This window comes from Cyanistes caeruleus, chromosome 18 (assembly GCF_971803275.1).
Source record: "Cyanistes caeruleus chromosome 18, bCyaCae1.hap1.1, whole genome shotgun sequence".
NCBI classification, from domain to species: Eukaryota; Metazoa; Chordata; class Aves; order Passeriformes; family Paridae; genus Cyanistes; species Cyanistes caeruleus.
In genome coordinates, this window is record NC_141718.1 from 12383275 (window position 1) to 12401948 (window position 18674).

General features: G+C 44.1%; 1 protein-coding gene across 17 annotated transcripts in view; it reads left to right on the forward strand.

The window, feature by feature from the left end:
- MTMR3 (myotubularin related protein 3) overlaps window positions 1–18674 on the forward strand; it is a 74637-nt gene that overhangs the window by 18548 nt on the left and 37415 nt on the right. For all 17 annotated transcript variants that reach the window (XM_086856569.1, XM_086856570.1, XM_086856556.1 and 14 more), the window contains 3 exons: window positions 13344–13421; window positions 17315–17388; window positions 17748–17837. In XM_086856569.1, the coding sequence (XP_086712695.1) occupies window positions 17386–17388; window positions 17748–17837 (93 nt within the window). In that variant the 5' untranslated portion in view covers window positions 13344–13421; window positions 17315–17385. The remainder of the gene's footprint in view (window positions 1–13343; window positions 13422–17314; window positions 17389–17747; window positions 17838–18674) is intronic.

The window sequence follows — 18674 nt, forward strand, 5'->3', positions numbered from 1 at the left end:
GCTGGGTGAGAGTTTATGGTAAGAAGAGGATGAAGAAGAGAATTAAGGATCTTACATATTCCAAAAGAGGCTGAGCAGAAGCTTCACAGGTGATCACAGTGCTTGCATTTCCTAATGTGTAACCCTTCGCTCCATGGTTTTTATGTAGGGCTGCTTTAGACTGCAATTAGAAGTTGATTTCCATGGTGTGTATGAGCAGTGAAAATACCTGCTGGGTCTTTAATGCAGGGCTTGGGCTGTCAGATTTGCCTCCCTTGTTGTGCAATTCCATGTAACACCTTAGGCCAAAAATCCAGCACTGAGCCATGCCAGCCTGTCAGGGATCCCTTCCCTTACAGCAGCACTTCCACACCAGTGCTCTGACTTCCTGAAATATGTGAAATAGTAAAATACCAGAATCCTGTTCTTGCAGGGTCTGTTTTTCAGCACTTGGTCCAGTGGCAACTGGAATAGAGAAATCTTTAGTTCAAGCTTCAAGTTGTTCAGGCTGCACATGGAAATTGGCTGTAAATGCTGGTTGATGGTGGCATTTTTATTTTGGAGGCCTCTCCCATCAGGCAATTCTTGTGGAACAGTTCTGTCAGCTGGACTGGAGCTGATGCAGAGATGTCACATCTCCAAGCTAATGACAAAGAAATGGTACTTCTAATAAACATCCATACCTTGGATCCTTGTCCTTCCTTGACACTCATCTAAGCTTCCAGCTAAGCTTTCCTGCATAAAGATGTAATCTTCCATCCAGGAGAGGAGTTGGGCTATTTTTTGGCATTTGAATCTAAATGAGCAAAACTGTGCAGGCTCTGAAATACAAGACCTGAATGCTGAGGTTGTTCCTGCAGCGAGCTGTTATTTATCTAAATTATAGATGCTTTTTCATCTCAGCTCTGAGCATTTGCTTCTAGATTTGTCTTCACATGTAGATTTGTGTTATATCAGCTGCATAACCTTCTGAAATAAAGGCTTACAGTAAAAGCAAGGCACACTTAAGTATTCTGAGCATTGTTCTTACCCTTGTTCTGTTTTTGCTCAGAGCATGAAGGTTTCCTTTGCCTTGGAGTATTTCTCTGAAGTTGGTTTCAGATTCCAGCTTTAATACTGGAATTGATTGTCAAGAAAGGATATGCCTGGTGATCCTCAAACCTCAGCTGGATGAGTCCAAAGAATAACTTGATGTAATGGAACTGTGCCAGTGGGGGCTTGCACTCCCTGGTGTGCTTTTCTCCATTCATTCAAAATTGTTCTGGATTTTTTTTGCATATTTAGTGATCTTGGTTCTTTGTACATCCCCACTTGCACTCAAAGGGGCAGAAGTAATTTCTGTTTGTTTTGTAATTGGATATTCAACCTTGTTTCTGTGACAGGAATCTGGTGGGGAATTGGAGTCTCTGAAGGAAAGCTTTCTGGGAAGTTCAGTCCCCCTGGATCTGATGGCAAGTGTTACTGCAGGCAGCCTGGAGAGTTACGGGAAGGGGAGAAATTCCTGCCCTCTCTTGGTTTGGATTTGGACCAGAGGTTGCACCTCATAAGATGTTTAAGGAGGTCCTTGAGTACCTGAGCAAACAGAGTCTCTGAATTGTGTTTATTCATTTTCAGCAGCTCCATCCTGTGTGTGCAGCATGACCCAGGGTGTCAGGTGAGGTCAGGGGGTTTTGCCATTTAATTTCATCAGAGGAAAGGCAGTAAGGCAGGACCCAAACCCCAACGTTTATTGCTCCTTATCTATATTATAACTACTTTTTAAACCAAAATTTTCCAGATTTACTTTTTCACTCCAAGCAAATGCACCTTGAATGTTTTACCCTCATGGTTTTAAAGCAGACTTCTCAGAGTTCATGTTCAGTAAGTAGAGGCTTGGTTTTGGTACTCAGGTGGTTATCAGAGGGTGCTTCAAATGGAATGATAGAGACCAAAAATAGATTGATTTAGCTGATCTTAATTTTTACTGTGGAGTGCCACTTCTGTGTATTTAATTGAAGCTTGAGATCTGCAAGTCACAGGTAAGAACTGCAGTGTTACAAATGTGACTTGTGTTACTTTCACATCTTTAGGAAAGCTCATGGATTAATACACACATGCTCTTGTGTGTTTTTCTAATGTTCCGTTTAAAGGGGACATGGTAAATTTACTGTAAGGATGGTTATAAATCTGTATATTCTTTAAAGGAAGGCTAAGTCTTGTTGGCTGATAATGATTTAAATGCAAAAATTGAAGTGGATAACTGCAGTCTCCTGACATACGTATTTTTTAAAATGTGGAATTAAATGAAAACTCCTTTCCCTGATGCATCAATAACAGAGTGAGCTGTGTACTGCTCCGACTCCTGCAGTGCCTGTGGGGAAGATGTGGATGTGTTGTGCTTGGGTAATGTGCTGAAGAGTCCAAACCTCTGTTTCTTTAAAATGATGATTTATCTTTTAATTGCAACCAAGTCTTTCTTAGTAAATTAGGTTTGTTTTGAGTCACACAGGGAAGGAGTGAATGTTCTCTAAAGGATAAAACACTTAAATGACTGCTTACATTTTTTGGACTATTATTCTTCTCAGGGTTTGTTGTATCTACCAAAATAAATGAGTTTCTTTAGGGAAAATAAGTGAGAGAGGTTTTAAATAAGTGTCTGTATATACTAATTTGTTGTTCTTTTGAAAAGGTCATTTAGTATAAAATAGGATACTGGAGGAATATCTCTCATAGATAGAAACTGATCTGCTGTAGAGAACTTGGTGTGGTCTGATTTAAGTGAGCAGGTAGGAAGGGAAATCTTCCTGTTCCCCAGAGAAACTCATTGCTGTTGGAATCACTGTTTGGACAGCAGGATTGACCAAAGGAGGTACAGGTACCCTTTAGAATTAATTCCCTTTTCCACATCAGCTAAGTAAGTATCTGCTGGTATTCTTCTATGGAAGCTTGGACTTCAATGGATTTTTACTTTAAATAAGAGAAGGGCAGGACTGTGGCTGTTAACAAGAGCACTGTCAAACCTTGCTTCACTAGCAGAGCTGCAGTCTGTTGCAGAACTCAATTTCAGTTCTAGCTGAAACTGTGTTTTGATACACATCCGTGCCTCAAGCAACCACAAAGCCTTCTTTGGTGTCTCTGAAATGCCTAAATATATTTAACTTTGGCTTCGTGCTGTTTAGTTTTTTAGAATAAGCATATTCTGTTAATCCTTCCTGGCACTGAAGGGCTGTGCAACTTCAGTGCAAGGGAACAAGCCTGTGTACCTTCAATATTATGGAAGTTGTTGTGGAGAAAGTATTTTGGGGACTTGTCCTGACTGAACTCAGCCTCCCTGGGCAGTCTGGAGACATGACTTTAGAAATTGTAGTCATTCTTATTTTTGACACATTCAGGATTTGAACATTGCAGAGCATCTACCTTGATTTTATTGATGGAGGACTACTGGGCTTAAAGATACATAAAAGTAGAAAAATATGCCTTAGAGTCAATGGGTTCTGAAGCAGCACTGTTGTGTCTCTAGAGGAATGCATAGTGCAGTGTGACAAAATTAACTGCTCTATTAAAGACCTCTGTACTTCACACCAGATACTGCTAATGTGTGTAATTGATCTTCCAAACCAGCTACGGGAATTGAAGCCCATTAAAACATTTCTTGAGGCGATGACAAGAGCTGCAAGACTCCTCCATGGGCCTCCTGCCTCCCACATCAAAGGGCTGTGCTGCTTCAGTCCCTGGTGGCTGCTCTGCTGAGGCTCTTTGTGAGATGCACTTTCACTGCTCCTCACTAAAGCTGGGTACTCAGACAGCTCCATGTCCCTTTCCCATGTGACTTCATGGGCAGGACCCTCTTTAAGTTTCTTTTTCTTTGCCTGCTGTTTGTTTGAGTTGAGGTCCATCTCCAGCTCTTATTTAAGTGCAGCTTGCGAATGGAAAGTAGTATTTTGCTGTTACATTTCCTGCTTCTGAAATTAACTGTGACTTTCCACGAGTGGAAAAAGATAGGAATAAACAACTGTCTTAATACTTGGAAGATACTGAGGTGATTTAACTACAGGAGGGAAACTACTTGCTTTTTCTGCTTTTTCTTTTAGCTTTAGTGAGCTGAGGAGTCCTAAGGCCAGGCTGGATGAGGCTCAGAACCATCCTGGGATAGTGGAAGGTGACCCTGCCCATGGTAGGGGGTAGAACCAGATAAGCTTTAAGGGCCCTTCCAACCCAAACCATTCCATGGTTCTGTGAAATCAGCTGAGCAAGGAAGGGCCAGGAAGCAGCAGGTTTGCTGGAGGCAGGGTGCTGGTACATTATCCAAACCAGTTTGTCCCTTGTGATTTAAATGCAGGAATTAACAGGAGAAGTGTTAGAGTCCTGAGTGTGTCTTAATTCCTGTAGGGAGCCAGAGCTCTTCCCTGCTGTGCCTGGCTCAGGGCAATGCCACTGGGAATCTTCTCTCTCTGTAGGTAACTTGTCTGGAAACTGCTGGAAGTTTGGAGAGGGTGGAATTGGCAGTGGGCTGGTGGAAATGCCTGGTGGTTCTCCCTGGAAGGAATTGCTGCTCAAGTGCAGGGAGGGCAGGACCCTGTTCTGGTAAATCCTGGGTGTGCCTGGAACTTGCTGGGTAGATAGGACCCAGCAGAAAGCTCTGTGCTGTCCCTTGAGCTGCTGGGGTTTCCTGACCCAGCTCTTGCTGGTCCCTTTATCAGGGACAAGCACACTTGGCTTTATCTCCTCCAAATTTAACTTTTGGAGTATTTGCACACACGGAGCCTCTGGTGAATGGTGAGTGCTCTTGGTGTCTTGGCAGCCTCGTTGGTGATGCCCAAACAAGTGTGTGGACTGCTCTCTAGGAAACAGCTTTTTGTGAGCCTAGAAAAGCTATTCTGATCCTTGATTAGTTCCTAAAATGTGCAATTTAGGGGGTCACTTCATCAAGAGGGGTCTCTTGTAGCTAAGTAAAGCTGTCTCTCAATTTAGGTCAGCTCTTTTAATATGGTTATTTTATTCCATTCAGGATTGTTTTGCATGGACTAATAAGGGAATACCTGAACTCAAGGCTTTTCTTGGATTGAATTAATTACTGTTTTATACTGTAAATAATGCTGTGATCAAACATACTTGTCCCCTGCCATGGTAATTGAAGAGACTTTGAAGGGAAGGGCTCTTCATCCTCAGGTTCACAGATTTTGGCAGAAATACATGAATTACTCCTAAAAGCCCCTTCAGTTCCATTTAGTACAGAATGCAGTCGTGTGCTTGACAGCTCTAAAGTGGATCAGGGCTTTGGGAGGGTTCTGGGTGTCTGAACTGTAAACTCTGCCATTCAAACTGAAACTACTTGAATGTTTCACAAAGAAGTGAGCAGGCTAAGAGATGAGCAAGCTAATTGATTAGTTTTGTAAAGAAATGTTACTTCTGCAGGAGCTGAAGTGATTCTTAAGCTGCCTTCAATTCTATAAATCTAAATGTCTTGTAGTTTTTCAGGCTGTGCTGCTCTGAAAGCAAACAACATCTATGGCACTGGTTCATGGTTCCATGATCTGCTCTCTGGGTTAGTTTTGTCTTTTATTGAGGAGTTAGAATATGCTATGCTGGGTCTGAAATGCCAAAGTTGTGTGAATTAAGGAAGGAGGGTTTTTTGTTTGGGAGGAGTATGGGAGCAGTTCCCTTTCTGCTGGCTCACCATGCTTCAGGGAATAGCAGCACAGTCTGTTTTAAAGCAAAACTACCTTCATACCACATCAAAAAAGGCATTTTTGGAGTGTGCCACAATTTTACCGAGTGCTGGGTTAGTTTGAAATATAAACTTTCCCAGTCGTGTAAGGTGATCCAGTGCGAGTCCTGGAGCACGGAGCCTCCCAATGGCTTCCGTTCCTCGATGAAGGCAGTGAGGGTGGATGTGTGGAACTTCTGTGGCCTCCTTGACAGGACAGGTCTTTTCAATGCAGTTGAAGAATTAATGGATTAAAGCTTTGCCCATAATTACATTGTGCAAGGTGTGTAAGCAGAGAAAGGGATGTCTCATTCTAGGTCTTGATAACAGCAAACAGACTTGTGTCCTGCCTGTCCCAGGCTGTGTGGCAGTGCTGAAGAGGGGCTTTTGTCAGAGTATGGAGTGTCAGGACACAGGGAATGGCTTCCCACTGCCAGAGGGCAGGGATGGATGGGATATTGGGCAGGAATTGTTCCCTGGCAGGGTGGACAGGCCCTGGCACAGGGTGCCCAGAGCAGCTGGGGCTGCCCCTGGATCCCTGGAAGTGTCCAAGGCCGGGCTGGGCTGGGCTTGGAGGACATGGGACAATGGGAGGTGTCCCTGCCCATGGGACAGCTTTAAGGTCCCTTCCCACCCAAACCATTCCATGATTGCCAGGCCTCTGTGGGGACCAAGGTCCCCATTAATAACGTAATAACGTAGGCATTTATTTTTCAGAGCATTAGTAGATTATTAATAACAGGCATTTTCTATTTCAAAAAAGTTGTCTTATGACAAAAGCATCCAGTGGTGTTTCGTTAAAGGGATTTTCAAAGTTTTGTGCCAGAAAAAGTGTGGTGAAAATGAGATCAACTGAGGAGCTGAGAGCTGTGTCTGTGTGTTGTCCTGATGAAGTTCAGGGTGGGGGAAAAGTCTCACAGGATTGTATCTCGAAACTCCAGAGGAACCTTCAAATCACATTTACTTCTTGATTCTTCCTATTTTCAAATCTTTCTTTCTCTTTTTTTATTTCTTGTCGGTGTCTGTAGTGTTGCTGTCAGGAAATCCCAGCAGGTGAGGAGCTGTCCTGGGCAACATGGGATGCTCCTCTGGGAACAGCTGCTGCCCCTTCCCGCTGCTAAGGCACTTACAGGAGGGTCTGAGCTGCAGCAAGATGTGACTGGAGGAGGGAAAGGTGATGAAGAAGTGTTTTGGGAGGATGAGTAAAACCTTGGAGACTTGGATTAACAGCCACTTCTTGTTTGCTGCCTTCCTTCTAGAAAGGCAGAAAGAGCGGAGGGAGTGTGACTCATGGCAAATGGGCTGTGAGGTCCTTAATGGAAAAATGGGAACTGTGAGGAGCAAATTATTCACTTCTTTCTCCATTATGCCTTTTCAAATGGAAACTTCTGCTGCCTGATCTAACCTTGCTGTTTATTTCCTAACTCCAGTCTGATATTGCCCTGCATTTCACAGCTCTTTGGTTACATGTTGGATTTATGAAATCCCCTTCCCAGCACACCTGGTCACCTTTCCAGCTTAGAACGTCCACAAATCCACCGGGTCTGTGTCCTGTCAGCTTCCATACTAAAATCCAGATTCGGTTCCCTTCTTCCAGGTGTCTCCACAGTTCAGACTGATCTGCGTAGCTGTTGGTCCTTGGTAGCTGTTCCTCCTCTGTCATGCACATAAAACAGAGGAATATGAAATAATTGAAATAAAAGGAAAATTACAGACATGGTACAGAAGATCTCTGATGGGTCACTTGTATCCTGGCTTATATATGAATAATTGCAGCTTTTGAATCTCAGGGTTTTATCTAAATGAAAAAGGAATTAAAAGAAAAGAAAGCCTGAAATTTTGTAAGTGTCATTTTGTTGTTGATTTTGATTTCAGGCTTGCTGTCGTCTTTTGACCTGCGTTGCTTTGAGATCAGTGAAGGAAAATACTGATGTACAGTCTTTTGTTTGGGAGCACTTTCCAAAAAAGCCTCTTTTTTGGGGGGGAATAATTAATACTGTTATCCCAGCTAAATATTGATTTTTATTCTTGACATAAAGTATGGAAAAACCAGACCTTTCTTAATGCAAAATCAAATTATTGTGTACTATTCATTGCTATCAGACCCCCAGAAGTGCTCCTGCTGCCTTCTTGTGCCATTCCAAGCTCTGCTTTCCTTTCATGATTTTTTTTTTTGCTTTCACTTTGAACTGTTGCTTTTGCATTTAATTTCTGAAGAGTGAAAGAAGTGATCTTTAACAAATATGCAAAGATAATCAGCTTAATCAAACTGCTTTAAAAGCAGATTAATGCCACTTCTGAGTGGGAAGATGAAGGAAGCCCAAATGCCGACCTGCCGTTAGTGGATGAGTCAGTGCAGTGACAGATGTTGACAAAACTTTTTTGATGCTTTGGACTCTTACAATTAATTTTATTCTTCACTCATAAAAGCAGAGAGAACAGAAAGTGAAATGAGACCTTTTCAAAATGCTCTGATGCAGGACAGTTCCATCCATCCGTGCTGTGGGAACGTGGGATGTTCCATGTGGCTGTTCTGCTCTCCCTGTCAGGTATTTGAGTGTTGCTGTGTGCACACCTTCATCTCCAGCTGTGATGATGTCATTTCATCCAGGGAAGTGGATGAAAGATGGAGAGAACTGGGGTTGTTCAGCCTGGAGAAAAGGAGGCTCAGGGGGGCCCTGCTGGCTCTGTACAACTCCCTGACAGGAGGGGGCTGGGCTCTGCTGCCAGGGAACAGGGACAGGAGGAGAGGGAACGGCCTCAGGCTGTGCCAGGGGAGAGTCAGGTTGGATTTTGGGAAGATTTCCTCATGGGAAGGGTTGTCCAACCCTGGCACAGCTGCTCAGGGCAGTGCTGGTGTCCCCATCCCTGGAGGGATTTAACAGCTCTGTGGTGGCTCTTGGGGACATGGCTCAGTGATGAACACAGTGGTGCCAGATCAGTGGCCTTAAAGGTCTTTTTCAACCTTAAAGGATATGTGACACGTGGCACTAAAAACCAGAAAATGCCTCCCTTTGGATCTGCATTCCTTCTTCTCCATGTGCACATTTTAGAACTTTGTACTAAGGAGCAGCCTTGTCTTGGATGGTTCCCAGTGCTCCCATCCCTCTCTGGTTTCCAGCTCAGCCGCGAGCTGACCACATCCCCCAGCTGGTGGGCAGCTGATAGCAGCACTGTGTTCCTGCTCCTGAGCATGCTAACAATTGTGTAAAAATAGCAGGGAAAGGAAGCTCAAATCCACCAGGAAGAAAAGAAAAAGGAGAAAGGAGGAGAAGAACAACCTGTGAGCTAAAGTGAGCAGGGAGCAGCCAATCCCAGAGGTGATGAAATAAGTGGGGAGGGGAAATGTGGTAATCCCATGCAAGAGAAGGTTCCCTTCATGGCAGAGCTTGGGTATATGAGAACAGTGATATTGGGAAGTTCAAAATGTAAACAGGAATGCAGAACTTCTCATCAAAAACCACACTTGCATAATGTTAGGTTGAGACATGGTGTGGCACAACCAGCGTGGAAATGCCGTATTTTGGCAAAGGGAGGGGAAAATACGTCTTCAAAATAGTCAATTAGTAGGAAAAAAACCTTTATTTGGTTGTGTTTGTTTACATCTTTATGAGGATAACTGGCAGCTAGAGAAAATCTGGTTTTGTTTTTCTCCGCAGTTATTTTTCCCTTGTGCCATTTCCATGCTTATCAAATCATGGCATGGCTCTCCTGCTTTGGCTGATAGAGCCTTTCAACAAAGAAACTGTAGAGACAACTTTCCAATCACCTAATTAAACAAACATGTTGATTGAAACTTCTCCAGAGTGCTTTTCCTAGCTATTTGCCAATGTTTTATTAAAATAAATGTCAAGAGAAGCACTGTCACAGGCTCAAATAATTTAGATTTTGGAGTTCCTGTAGTCTATCACTGCTCAGAGTAGGGCTGACTTTGATGTTGGATTGAGTAGCCCTTAGAATTCCAGGGGTTGGGCTATGGCCAGGGATGAAAGTTTTACAATTTGGAAACCTTTATTTGGAATTTCCCCCTCCTTGTGTTTCACTGTATGAATGATATACACTGCAACTACTCTACTTCTCCATAACATCTTCCAAGAAAAAAACTGGAGGCGAGACCTTTTGTGCTGAGTGTTCACCCAGCGCCAGGGTTCCCAAAAGAGGCACCAGAGCAGGATCTTAGAGGATGATTCAAAGGAAGAGTGAAGTGTTGTTGTTCCCATCCCCTTCATTCCTGGAGCATAGTCACTTCTGACATATTTGAATTGGGCAGTGACAGGATGTCCTTGGGGCACCTGTGCTGGAATCAGGGGAGGGGACTGTGCCCTGCCCAGGTGAGACCCCACCTACAGAGCTGCCCCAGCCCAGGAAGGACCTGGAGCCAGGCTGGGAGAGCTGGGGGTGCTCACCTGGAGAGGAGAAGCTCCAGGGACACCTTAGAGCCCCTTCCAGGGCCTAAAGGGGCTCCAGGAGAGCTGGAGAGGGACTGGGGACAAGGGATGGAGGGACAGGACACAGGGAATGGCTCCCACTGCCAGAGGGCAGGGATGGATGGGATATTGGGCAGGAATTGTTCCCTGTGAGGGTGGGCAGGCCCTGGCACAGGGTGCCCAGAGCAGCTGGGGCTGCCCCTGGATCCCTGGAAGTGCCCAAGCCAAGTTTGCCAGTGCTTGGAGCAGCCTGGAATAGTGGGTTGTGTCCCTGCTCATGGCAGGACGGACACTGGATGGGCTTTAATGTCCCTTCCCACCCAAACAATTCCGTGTTAATCCAAACCAGCTCTGAGAGTGTGACATTGCAGTAAAGGTGCTGCATCCCAGCCCATCCTTAAAAGACTCACTTGACTCAGGATTTAGTGAAAGGATCCTGTCCCTTTTCCATCTCCTCTCTGTCTTTCCTGATGATGCTGAATCCCTTTTGTGGCTCACACAGCTGAGGTGCAGCAGAGGAAATGTTGGGAGCACCTGGAGGGGGTGGCTGCATCCCTATCCTGAGGGGCAGCTCCTGGGATGTGTTAATTAAACAGCTACTCCTGACCCGGGACTGCTCCCATCAGGAATTAGTGTTTCGGAGAGGGCCAGCAGAACTCATAGCAACGTTTCTTCTTACAGGCAGCTTTTCTTACTTATATTGGCAGAAGTTGTTGACTTAGGAAGTGATAACATTGCAGGCTCTTATCAGAGCCCAGCAGCCTTGCAGCAGGAATGCTGATGAGCATGTCAGGGGGGGTTTGCTGAGCTCTGGCAGCAACAAAGCGGAATTATTAATGCTTATATTGGAACATTTTTCTCCTGTTTTTAAACTTCTTGACAAAACTCTTGAGCTTTGGTGGCTTCTTCCAAGCCTCATTAAAATCAATAAAAAGCTTGTTGCAGATTTTGTGAAGGGTTTTCTTGGGGGGATTTTTTTTTTTCTCATTTGGGCTGAAACCACACAAAATCGCTCCAGTTTCTGCACCCGAAATGTGTATCTTGCTTTTTGAAAAGCAAATACGTGTCCTGAACACTGTCTCTGAGGAGTCATTCTGGGGTTGTATAGTCTGCCTTTTGAGCTGCTTTGTGTGTGTTTAATAAACTTGCTCCATATTCCTCTCAAAGGTGACTTTGTATCAACAAGCAGCTGTGAAGTTGAACTTGTTGCATGTTCAAGCTGGTAGCTCACAGTCAAACTGTGCCCTTTCCCATCTGCCTGCTGGGGTTGATTATCAACCCATAAAGTTACTGGGATTGGTGTTTGGCTTGTTGGCCAAGAGAGATTTTTTTAAAAATAAAAACAAAGTTGACCTCTGTTGCAGGTAATGAAATGTTGCTTTTAGAAACTGTTTTATGAAATGGTAAATTTAAGTTTAGCTGAGGTTTTGGACAGCTGGCATTGACACAGGGGCTTTCTGTTAGAGCACATCCTCAGCTCCCCGTTTGTGTAAATACTGAGATTCCATGAGATTCCCAAAAGTGTCCATCATGTCAGATGGTAGAATTCCTTATGGTGCATCTCAGTTTGTATTAGAATTTTGGAATCGTGAAAGCCCTGCATGGCAAGGGACCCACAGGGATCACTGATCCAGCCCCAGGCCCTGCCCAGACCCCCCAACATACCACCCTGGGCATCCCTGGCAGCGCTGTCCAAACGCTCCTGGAGCTCTGGCAGTCTCGGGGCCGTGCCCATTCCCTGGGGAGCCTGGGCAGTGCCAGCACCTCTGGGGGAAGAACCTTGCCCTGCTCTGCAGCCTGAGCCTGCCCTGGCCCAGCTCCAGCCCTTCCCTGGCTGCTGGCCCTGTCCCAGGGCTAAGATCAGAGCTGCCTCTGGGGAGGAGCTGCAGCCCCTGAGGAGTCTCCCCTCAGTCCCCTCTGCTCCAGCTGAACATTCCAAGTGCCCTCAGCCCCTCCAGGTCCTTCCCCACATTCGTGTCCCTCCTTTGGTCCGTCTTAAACAGCTTTAGATCCTTCTGACATTCTGGTGGCTGAAACTGTCCCCAGCACTCGAGGAGAGGCCACCCCAGAGCAGAGCTGGACAATCCCCTCCCTCACACAGCTGGCAGTGCTGGGCCTTGGGCACAACTCTTTGAAGTGCACAAGTTTTGATGCACAACTTCTTCAACTATTTCTTTCTACTCCATCAGTCCTAAAATTATATCTCCTTTTTCTGTGTATTACGTATTTACCCTGTCATAAGCCATAAACTAAAGGATACAATGAACACAAAACACAAAAATATTTTATTTCATTTACCAGAATGTGAAAATTATCAGTAGTTGTGGCACATCAAAGTACAGGCAAACTATTTCCAGCAGCAGGATTATATGGTGGAGAAATTGGACTTTCCAGGCACATCCAGATGCAGTGTGCTACTGGGAGAGTTTCCAAGTTTCTGTGAAGACCAAACCTCTAGATACAAGGGAGTGGTGTCCCATCAGTTTGACTGCTTGTGTGCTTCAGGAACAATTGAGGTTAGGCTGGAACTTTTAATTTTAGGGTTTGGGTATTTTAGTGTCGAACTTTATGTCCTTCTGATGCCACAGGAGACATCTGTTGGTCCTGTTGGAGTGACTGGAGGAATGAAGCAGATGAGATGTTTTCTCCATATAATTTTTTATAAATGTGTATTTCTGGCACAATGCCTCATTTTTGATGCAAAAAGTGTTTGTATAGCACTTGAAAATTCAAAGGAAAGGGCTTGCCAGGAGTGGCCTCATGAGCATTGCTGATCCCTGGGATTTTTGCACCAGTGGACCAAAGCACATGGGCAGCAACCACTGTTTAGGGGTCTTCATTGACTTTCTTGGGGCCAGGAATGCCAACAGCAGTGTAAAATAAAACCCACCTTGAAGATCAATATAAATCCAGTTGGATCTTCTATAAAACTCTCTCCTGTAGCTCATATTGTGAAGTAACCTAGGCTTTGTTCACTCATCTATGAAAATCTCAATCACTTTGCAGCCATGATTTCAGAACTGCTCCTTGCCAGAAAAGAGGCCTTTTCCAGGTGTATCCATCGGAATCCAGTCCTGGAATTCCCTCTCTGGGCATGTTAAACTCTTGTTACAGGCACTGAGACTTTCTCTTTTTCCTCTTGAATTAATCCAGATTCCCCTCACAGTGGAGTGTCCTGTCTAGGCTGCTGGTTCAGGAGTGTTTTTTTCAAGGGAAGTTCATGTTTTAAAGTGTTGTCTTTGTATTTGCAGCTGCCAATGTGAAGTGTCAGAAGAGAACAGTTGGACCTTTCTGGGACAAGAGAGGACTGTTTATTCTCTCGTTCTTTGGTAAGAAGTGCATTATTTTGGGATGATCAGCTGCTTGTTTGTGGATTCTGTGCTCATCATTTATTATTCTTTTAATTAAATGAAGTGTTTTCCAAGATCTTAGATAAAAATTAGTATTTCACTGAGTTGGAATTTGCAACCTTTAATTATCGGAAAAGGTTCCTGACTCTTTAGTTGTGCCCAAGCTTCAAATACGATTCCTTGCCCTGTTCTATTCCTGAATAATGTGCAAATATTTGTGTTGTCAGCTGCTCTCCCAGGAAATCCTGGTGAAAGTTACTCATTCCCTGCAACCTGTGGTGTCAGGAAAGAGGAGAAACCTCCTTGTCAGGGACAAAATGAGGGAAACTGAGTGTTTATCCTTATCTCAGAAATTTCCTTCCACCTGCCAAAGGGGGAGAAGTGTTTTCAGTTTGCACCAGAAGCATCTTTTGCTCAAGGTACAGCGCATTCCTGAATGTTCAATTCTCAAATTTTCTAATGTTCCTTTGCTAAAAGATTTGAATTCCAAACTCAGAGGGCAACTGTGCCACGGTATGTAAACAGCTCAGGGGTCAGCTCAGTCTGATTTCATTAAAATAAATGGAATTCAGTTTGGATGGGGAAAGTAAGGGGACAAAGTGAAATGCTTGGATTCTTCCTTTTTCATTTTTTTCCCTCCAGTTTTTCCTTTTCCTTGCTGAAAGTCCAATTGCATTTAAATATATGTGAATTTAAACGATCCTTTATTTAACTAATCTTTTTTGTTTAGAATCACTGGCAAACAGATGGTTATTGCTACTCTTAATTATGTACATAATTTAAACCAGAAGGCACATCTGAAACAAAAAGTAATTAAGATATTCCCATAGAGAACAGAGTCTGAGGTTACAACCTTTGCTCATCATTTATCCTTTCAAGCAGAACATAAGGATGGAGAATTAACAAGACCATTCTCTCTTTTCTGATGTAATTTAACACACATGGAATTGCAGGTAAAAGGGCAGACTGTGAATTGGTAACACCACCTTTTTTTGGCTTCAGTCCTGAACAAACCCAATATTGGTACCAATAAAACCAAGTTTCACTGCTCTGTGTATAAGCTGGCTGATATTTTTATGTGATCCTGTTGATAAGGAGGAGCCTGAATTCAAGGCTGCTTTCCTGACCAGTTTTTTTTATCTGAGCTGTGTTTTCACCTTTCTGCTTCACTTCTGGGAAATGGGTTTTACTCTGAGGGCAGAGCTGCAGATGAACAAAATGAGAATTCTCCTTCCATATTGCAGTCCTAAAAGTGGTGTGGATCAGCCTGAGAATGGGTTTATGCAGCTGCTTGGTGCTGGGCTGGCTTTGTTCCCAGCTGTCCCTCGGAGCTGCACGGTGGGGAATGATGGTGGGAAAGGTTCAGAGTGCTTGGTGGAGTTGATGATACAAAAACCATTCTTAATTCCAAGACTTCTAAAGCCAGAAATGCCCTTATGAGGTGTCAACAGTCACTGGGATCCTCCTTCTGTTCCCATGGGAAGAGTTGGTGAACTGGAAATGGGTTAGAAAGCTTTGGGATAGAAAGAAATGTGGATTCAGGTGTGGTTCTGGCTGTCCTGAGCAGTGTGTGGTGCATCCCTGCTCCCAGAGCTGTTCCCTTTTCCTTTTGCTCAGCCCAGTGACCTTGAGCTGCTGGAGGGAGTGGGATCAGCTCATGGATGTGATGGGAAGGAACTGATTTCTCTCCAAGTATTCACTGTCCATCATCTCAGAGAGCCTCGTTGTAACAATTCAGCCTTTTTGCTATTTCTGTCAGCAATTTTCAGCACTTCTTTGGTGGCAGGGAAGTTGCTGAAGCATTTCACTAATGCCCAGCAGCAGCCAGAGCAAAGTGTTTGCTTTAGAACCAGTCCTATAACTTCATGTACCATTTATCTTGGCAGCATCACCCTTTGGATCTGATAATCCTGATCCAAAGTGAAACAGGCAGCCTTTTTTTCCACATAGCTTTCCCAAAATTCACCTTAAAAAGGAAGATCCTCACATGGAAAAAACCACACTGTCACAGTAGGAACTGTTCTGCACTGAATGCAGGAGTTAGACTGAAACATGGTTCTTTGGGTAGTCTCTGCTGGAGTTTTATGCTGGATTTCAGGAGCACAGCTGTAAGATATTTAAAAAGACCAAATTTTCTAGGCTAATACTGGTTTTATTAATATGTAGGTGGTTATATAATAAACTTAAAAACTACATCTATCTAATCAAAATACGAAATTTTTCCAGCGTAGTGCCTATTAAATTAAAACCTTTCCTCAGAGATACTAAGCAAGCTTCAAATTTTTAAAAAAGCAATTTTTTAAAAATTAAGTTGGTGTTTCTTTGCTAATTGAGTGTGAAGCTGAAGGAGTTCTTTGAAATAACAAGGTATTTTTTATATCATACAATCCTGGAATGAGTTTGGTCTGAAGGGACCTTAAAGCCCATCCAGTGTCACCCCTGCCATGGACAGGGGCACCTGCCACTGTCCCAGGCTGCTCCAAGCGCTGTCCAACCTGGCCTCAGACACTGCCAGGGATCCAGGGGCAGCCCCAGCTGCTCTGGGCACCCTGTGCCAGGGCCTGCCCACCCTCACAGGGAACAATTCCTGCCCAATATCCCATCCATCCCTGCCCTCAGGAAGTGGGAAGCCATTCCCTGTGTCCTGTTGCTTCAGGCCTTTGTTCCAAGTCCCTCTCCAGCATTCCCAGGATTTTATATCTACTTTTTGCATTAATTTTTAGTGAATCCATGTCAGTTTGAGCTCAGTTCTGCTCATCATTTCCCCCTTTTATGTAAATATATTTACACATATGTGAAGATACTTGATGTGCAGCTGCTGCTCCTTTGCCCTCTGCCAATATTCCATATCAAGCACACAGTGTGTTTAGGGCTCCCTGCAGTGCTGGGAGCTGATGGATTGAAGTGGTTTTCTCTGTCAGCCTCAATACTGATAATTTGAAATACATTTATAAGTAAAGGGAAATACAAACTTTGGATGTGAACTGAGAGCTGACTGCACTTGTGTGATGTATTTTCATTTGTAAGTTTTGTATGCCATAGTCTGCAAACCCCATAAATACCTGAGTGAATCCTGGTGGAGTAGAAAAGGGAACAACCTACCTGGATTTAAAAAGTGTAAAATCAATTCCAAACCCAAATTTTAACTCCTCTATTCACTTCAGTCATTAAGTTCCTAATTGTGTGATTTGCATAATCTCAGGACTGTATTAATATTCCCAGAATACCTGGAGATGATCAAAGCTTGGGGGGGTTGTTGGGTACTGGAGAGAGAGCAAGTCCCGAGGGTAGTGATCTGAAACTCCTGGAAAGGTCAGTGCAGGAAAATGGATATTTCACTACATCCATGGATATCAAAAATGAGCCATAAGTGTAAAATGAGAATTTTCATCCCAGTAAGAATTCCAGTTCATATGCCATAGTTGCAACAAGCTTGTTCCAGGAGAATCCAAACCCCATGTTTCATACCAGATCAGCCTAAAGGATCCCAACAATGCCTTTGGATTTGTAACCCACGGATTTCTGATTCACCATCTGCAAACAACTTGGGAGAAAATTCCGGGGGATCCAGAAAGATGAACGTGTTTTAATTTAAATTATATAAACACTAGTCTAATTGCTGCCTTCAGACAGGTGTTCTCCCAGCAGCACATCCAAAGGTAATTTTTCAGGATGAACAGAAGGAACCAGACACATTTTGAAACAATTTTGGCTCTCAGAAGAGGGAGTTTCTATGGATTTCATCTTTTCATAATTACTGTTTACTCTCAGTTTTCTAACAGCTACATTCACAGTATTTAAAAGCTAATTTGTATTTATTTGCCAAAAGAAAATGGATCTTATTTCATCGTAATACTTTCCTGGTTTTCTAGATTTTAATAAGTGAAGAGCTCAAAGTATTGCAAGTAAAGACGAGGATTCCTCCTCCTGCCCAGGGCCTGTCATGGTAAGCAAAGGGGCTTTGCAGGGTCTGTGACAGAGCAGAAGAGTTGAAAATGGGAAAAACATTAGGGATTTAATGTTTACACGTGGGGTTGTTGAGTTTTAGGCATAGTGCTAATGCTTTTTTCCTAATGCTGCTATAAATCTTACAGCTTTTAATGGCTTTATTAATCAGGCTGTAGGAAGGAAACCTGTTGCTAATACCAAATTTGTTGTCAGAAAGCCTGTGTTGGAGTGTTTAGAAACTTGAGTAGAATTCTCTGGAGACTTGATCCTGTGGGAGCTTTTTCTTGGCTGTGGATGGTTGGGGAAGGTGGCAGCAGGTGCCAGTGCTGCAGGTGACTGTCACACTTTGTTCCTCAGGATGAGGAGACTCAGCACAGCCTTGAATGCATCCAGGCTAATCAGATTTTTCCCAGGAAGCAGCTGATCCGAGAGGATGAGAACCTTCAGGTAATCACCACACTTCTGTTCAAATCACACTGCCTCCAGTTGGTTATGGATTCTCTGGCCTCTCCTCTAGAATTTTAATTCACAACTAGTACAGAAACTCATTTTCCTCTTAAATACTCCTTTATTCTTGGGAGGACAGAGAACTTAGGCATTTTATTACAAGAAATTCCTTCAAGTGTCTGAAAAATGTCACTGCCACCTGTGCACTAATTCCAAGGGTCAGGTTTTATTCCATAGTTTAGAACTCAGTTGTTTTGAAAAAGCAGCACTAAGCTGATTAAACACTGCCTTTGCATCTCATTATTGTGAAACCAAAAGCCTTCTGTTGCACAAAAAGAGATATTTTAAAATTTCTTTATTTTCCAAAGCTCCTTTTGAAATCAGTTTAGTTCAAATGATTTATTATAGAGTCATGGAATAGTTTGGGTTTGAAGAGACCTTAAAGCTCATCCAGTGCCACCCCTGCCATGGCAGGGACACCTCCCACTGTCCCAGGCTGCTCCAAGCCCCAGTGTCCAGCCTGGCCTTGGGCACTGCCAGGGATCCAGGGGCAGCCCCAGCTGCTCTGGGCACCCTGTGCCAGGGCCTGCCCACCCTGCCAGGGAACAATTCCTGCCCGGTATCCCATCCATCCCTGCCCTCTGGCAGTGGGAGCCATTCCCTGTGTCCTGTCCCTCCATCCCTTGTCCCCAGTCCCTCTCCAGCTCTCCTGGAGCCCCTTTAGGCCCTGGAAGGGGCTCTGAGGTGTCCCCCCTGGAGCTTCTCCTCTCCAGGTGAGCACCCCCAGCTCTCCCAGCCTGGCTCCATGTAGACACTCTTATATCAACTGAAGAGTTT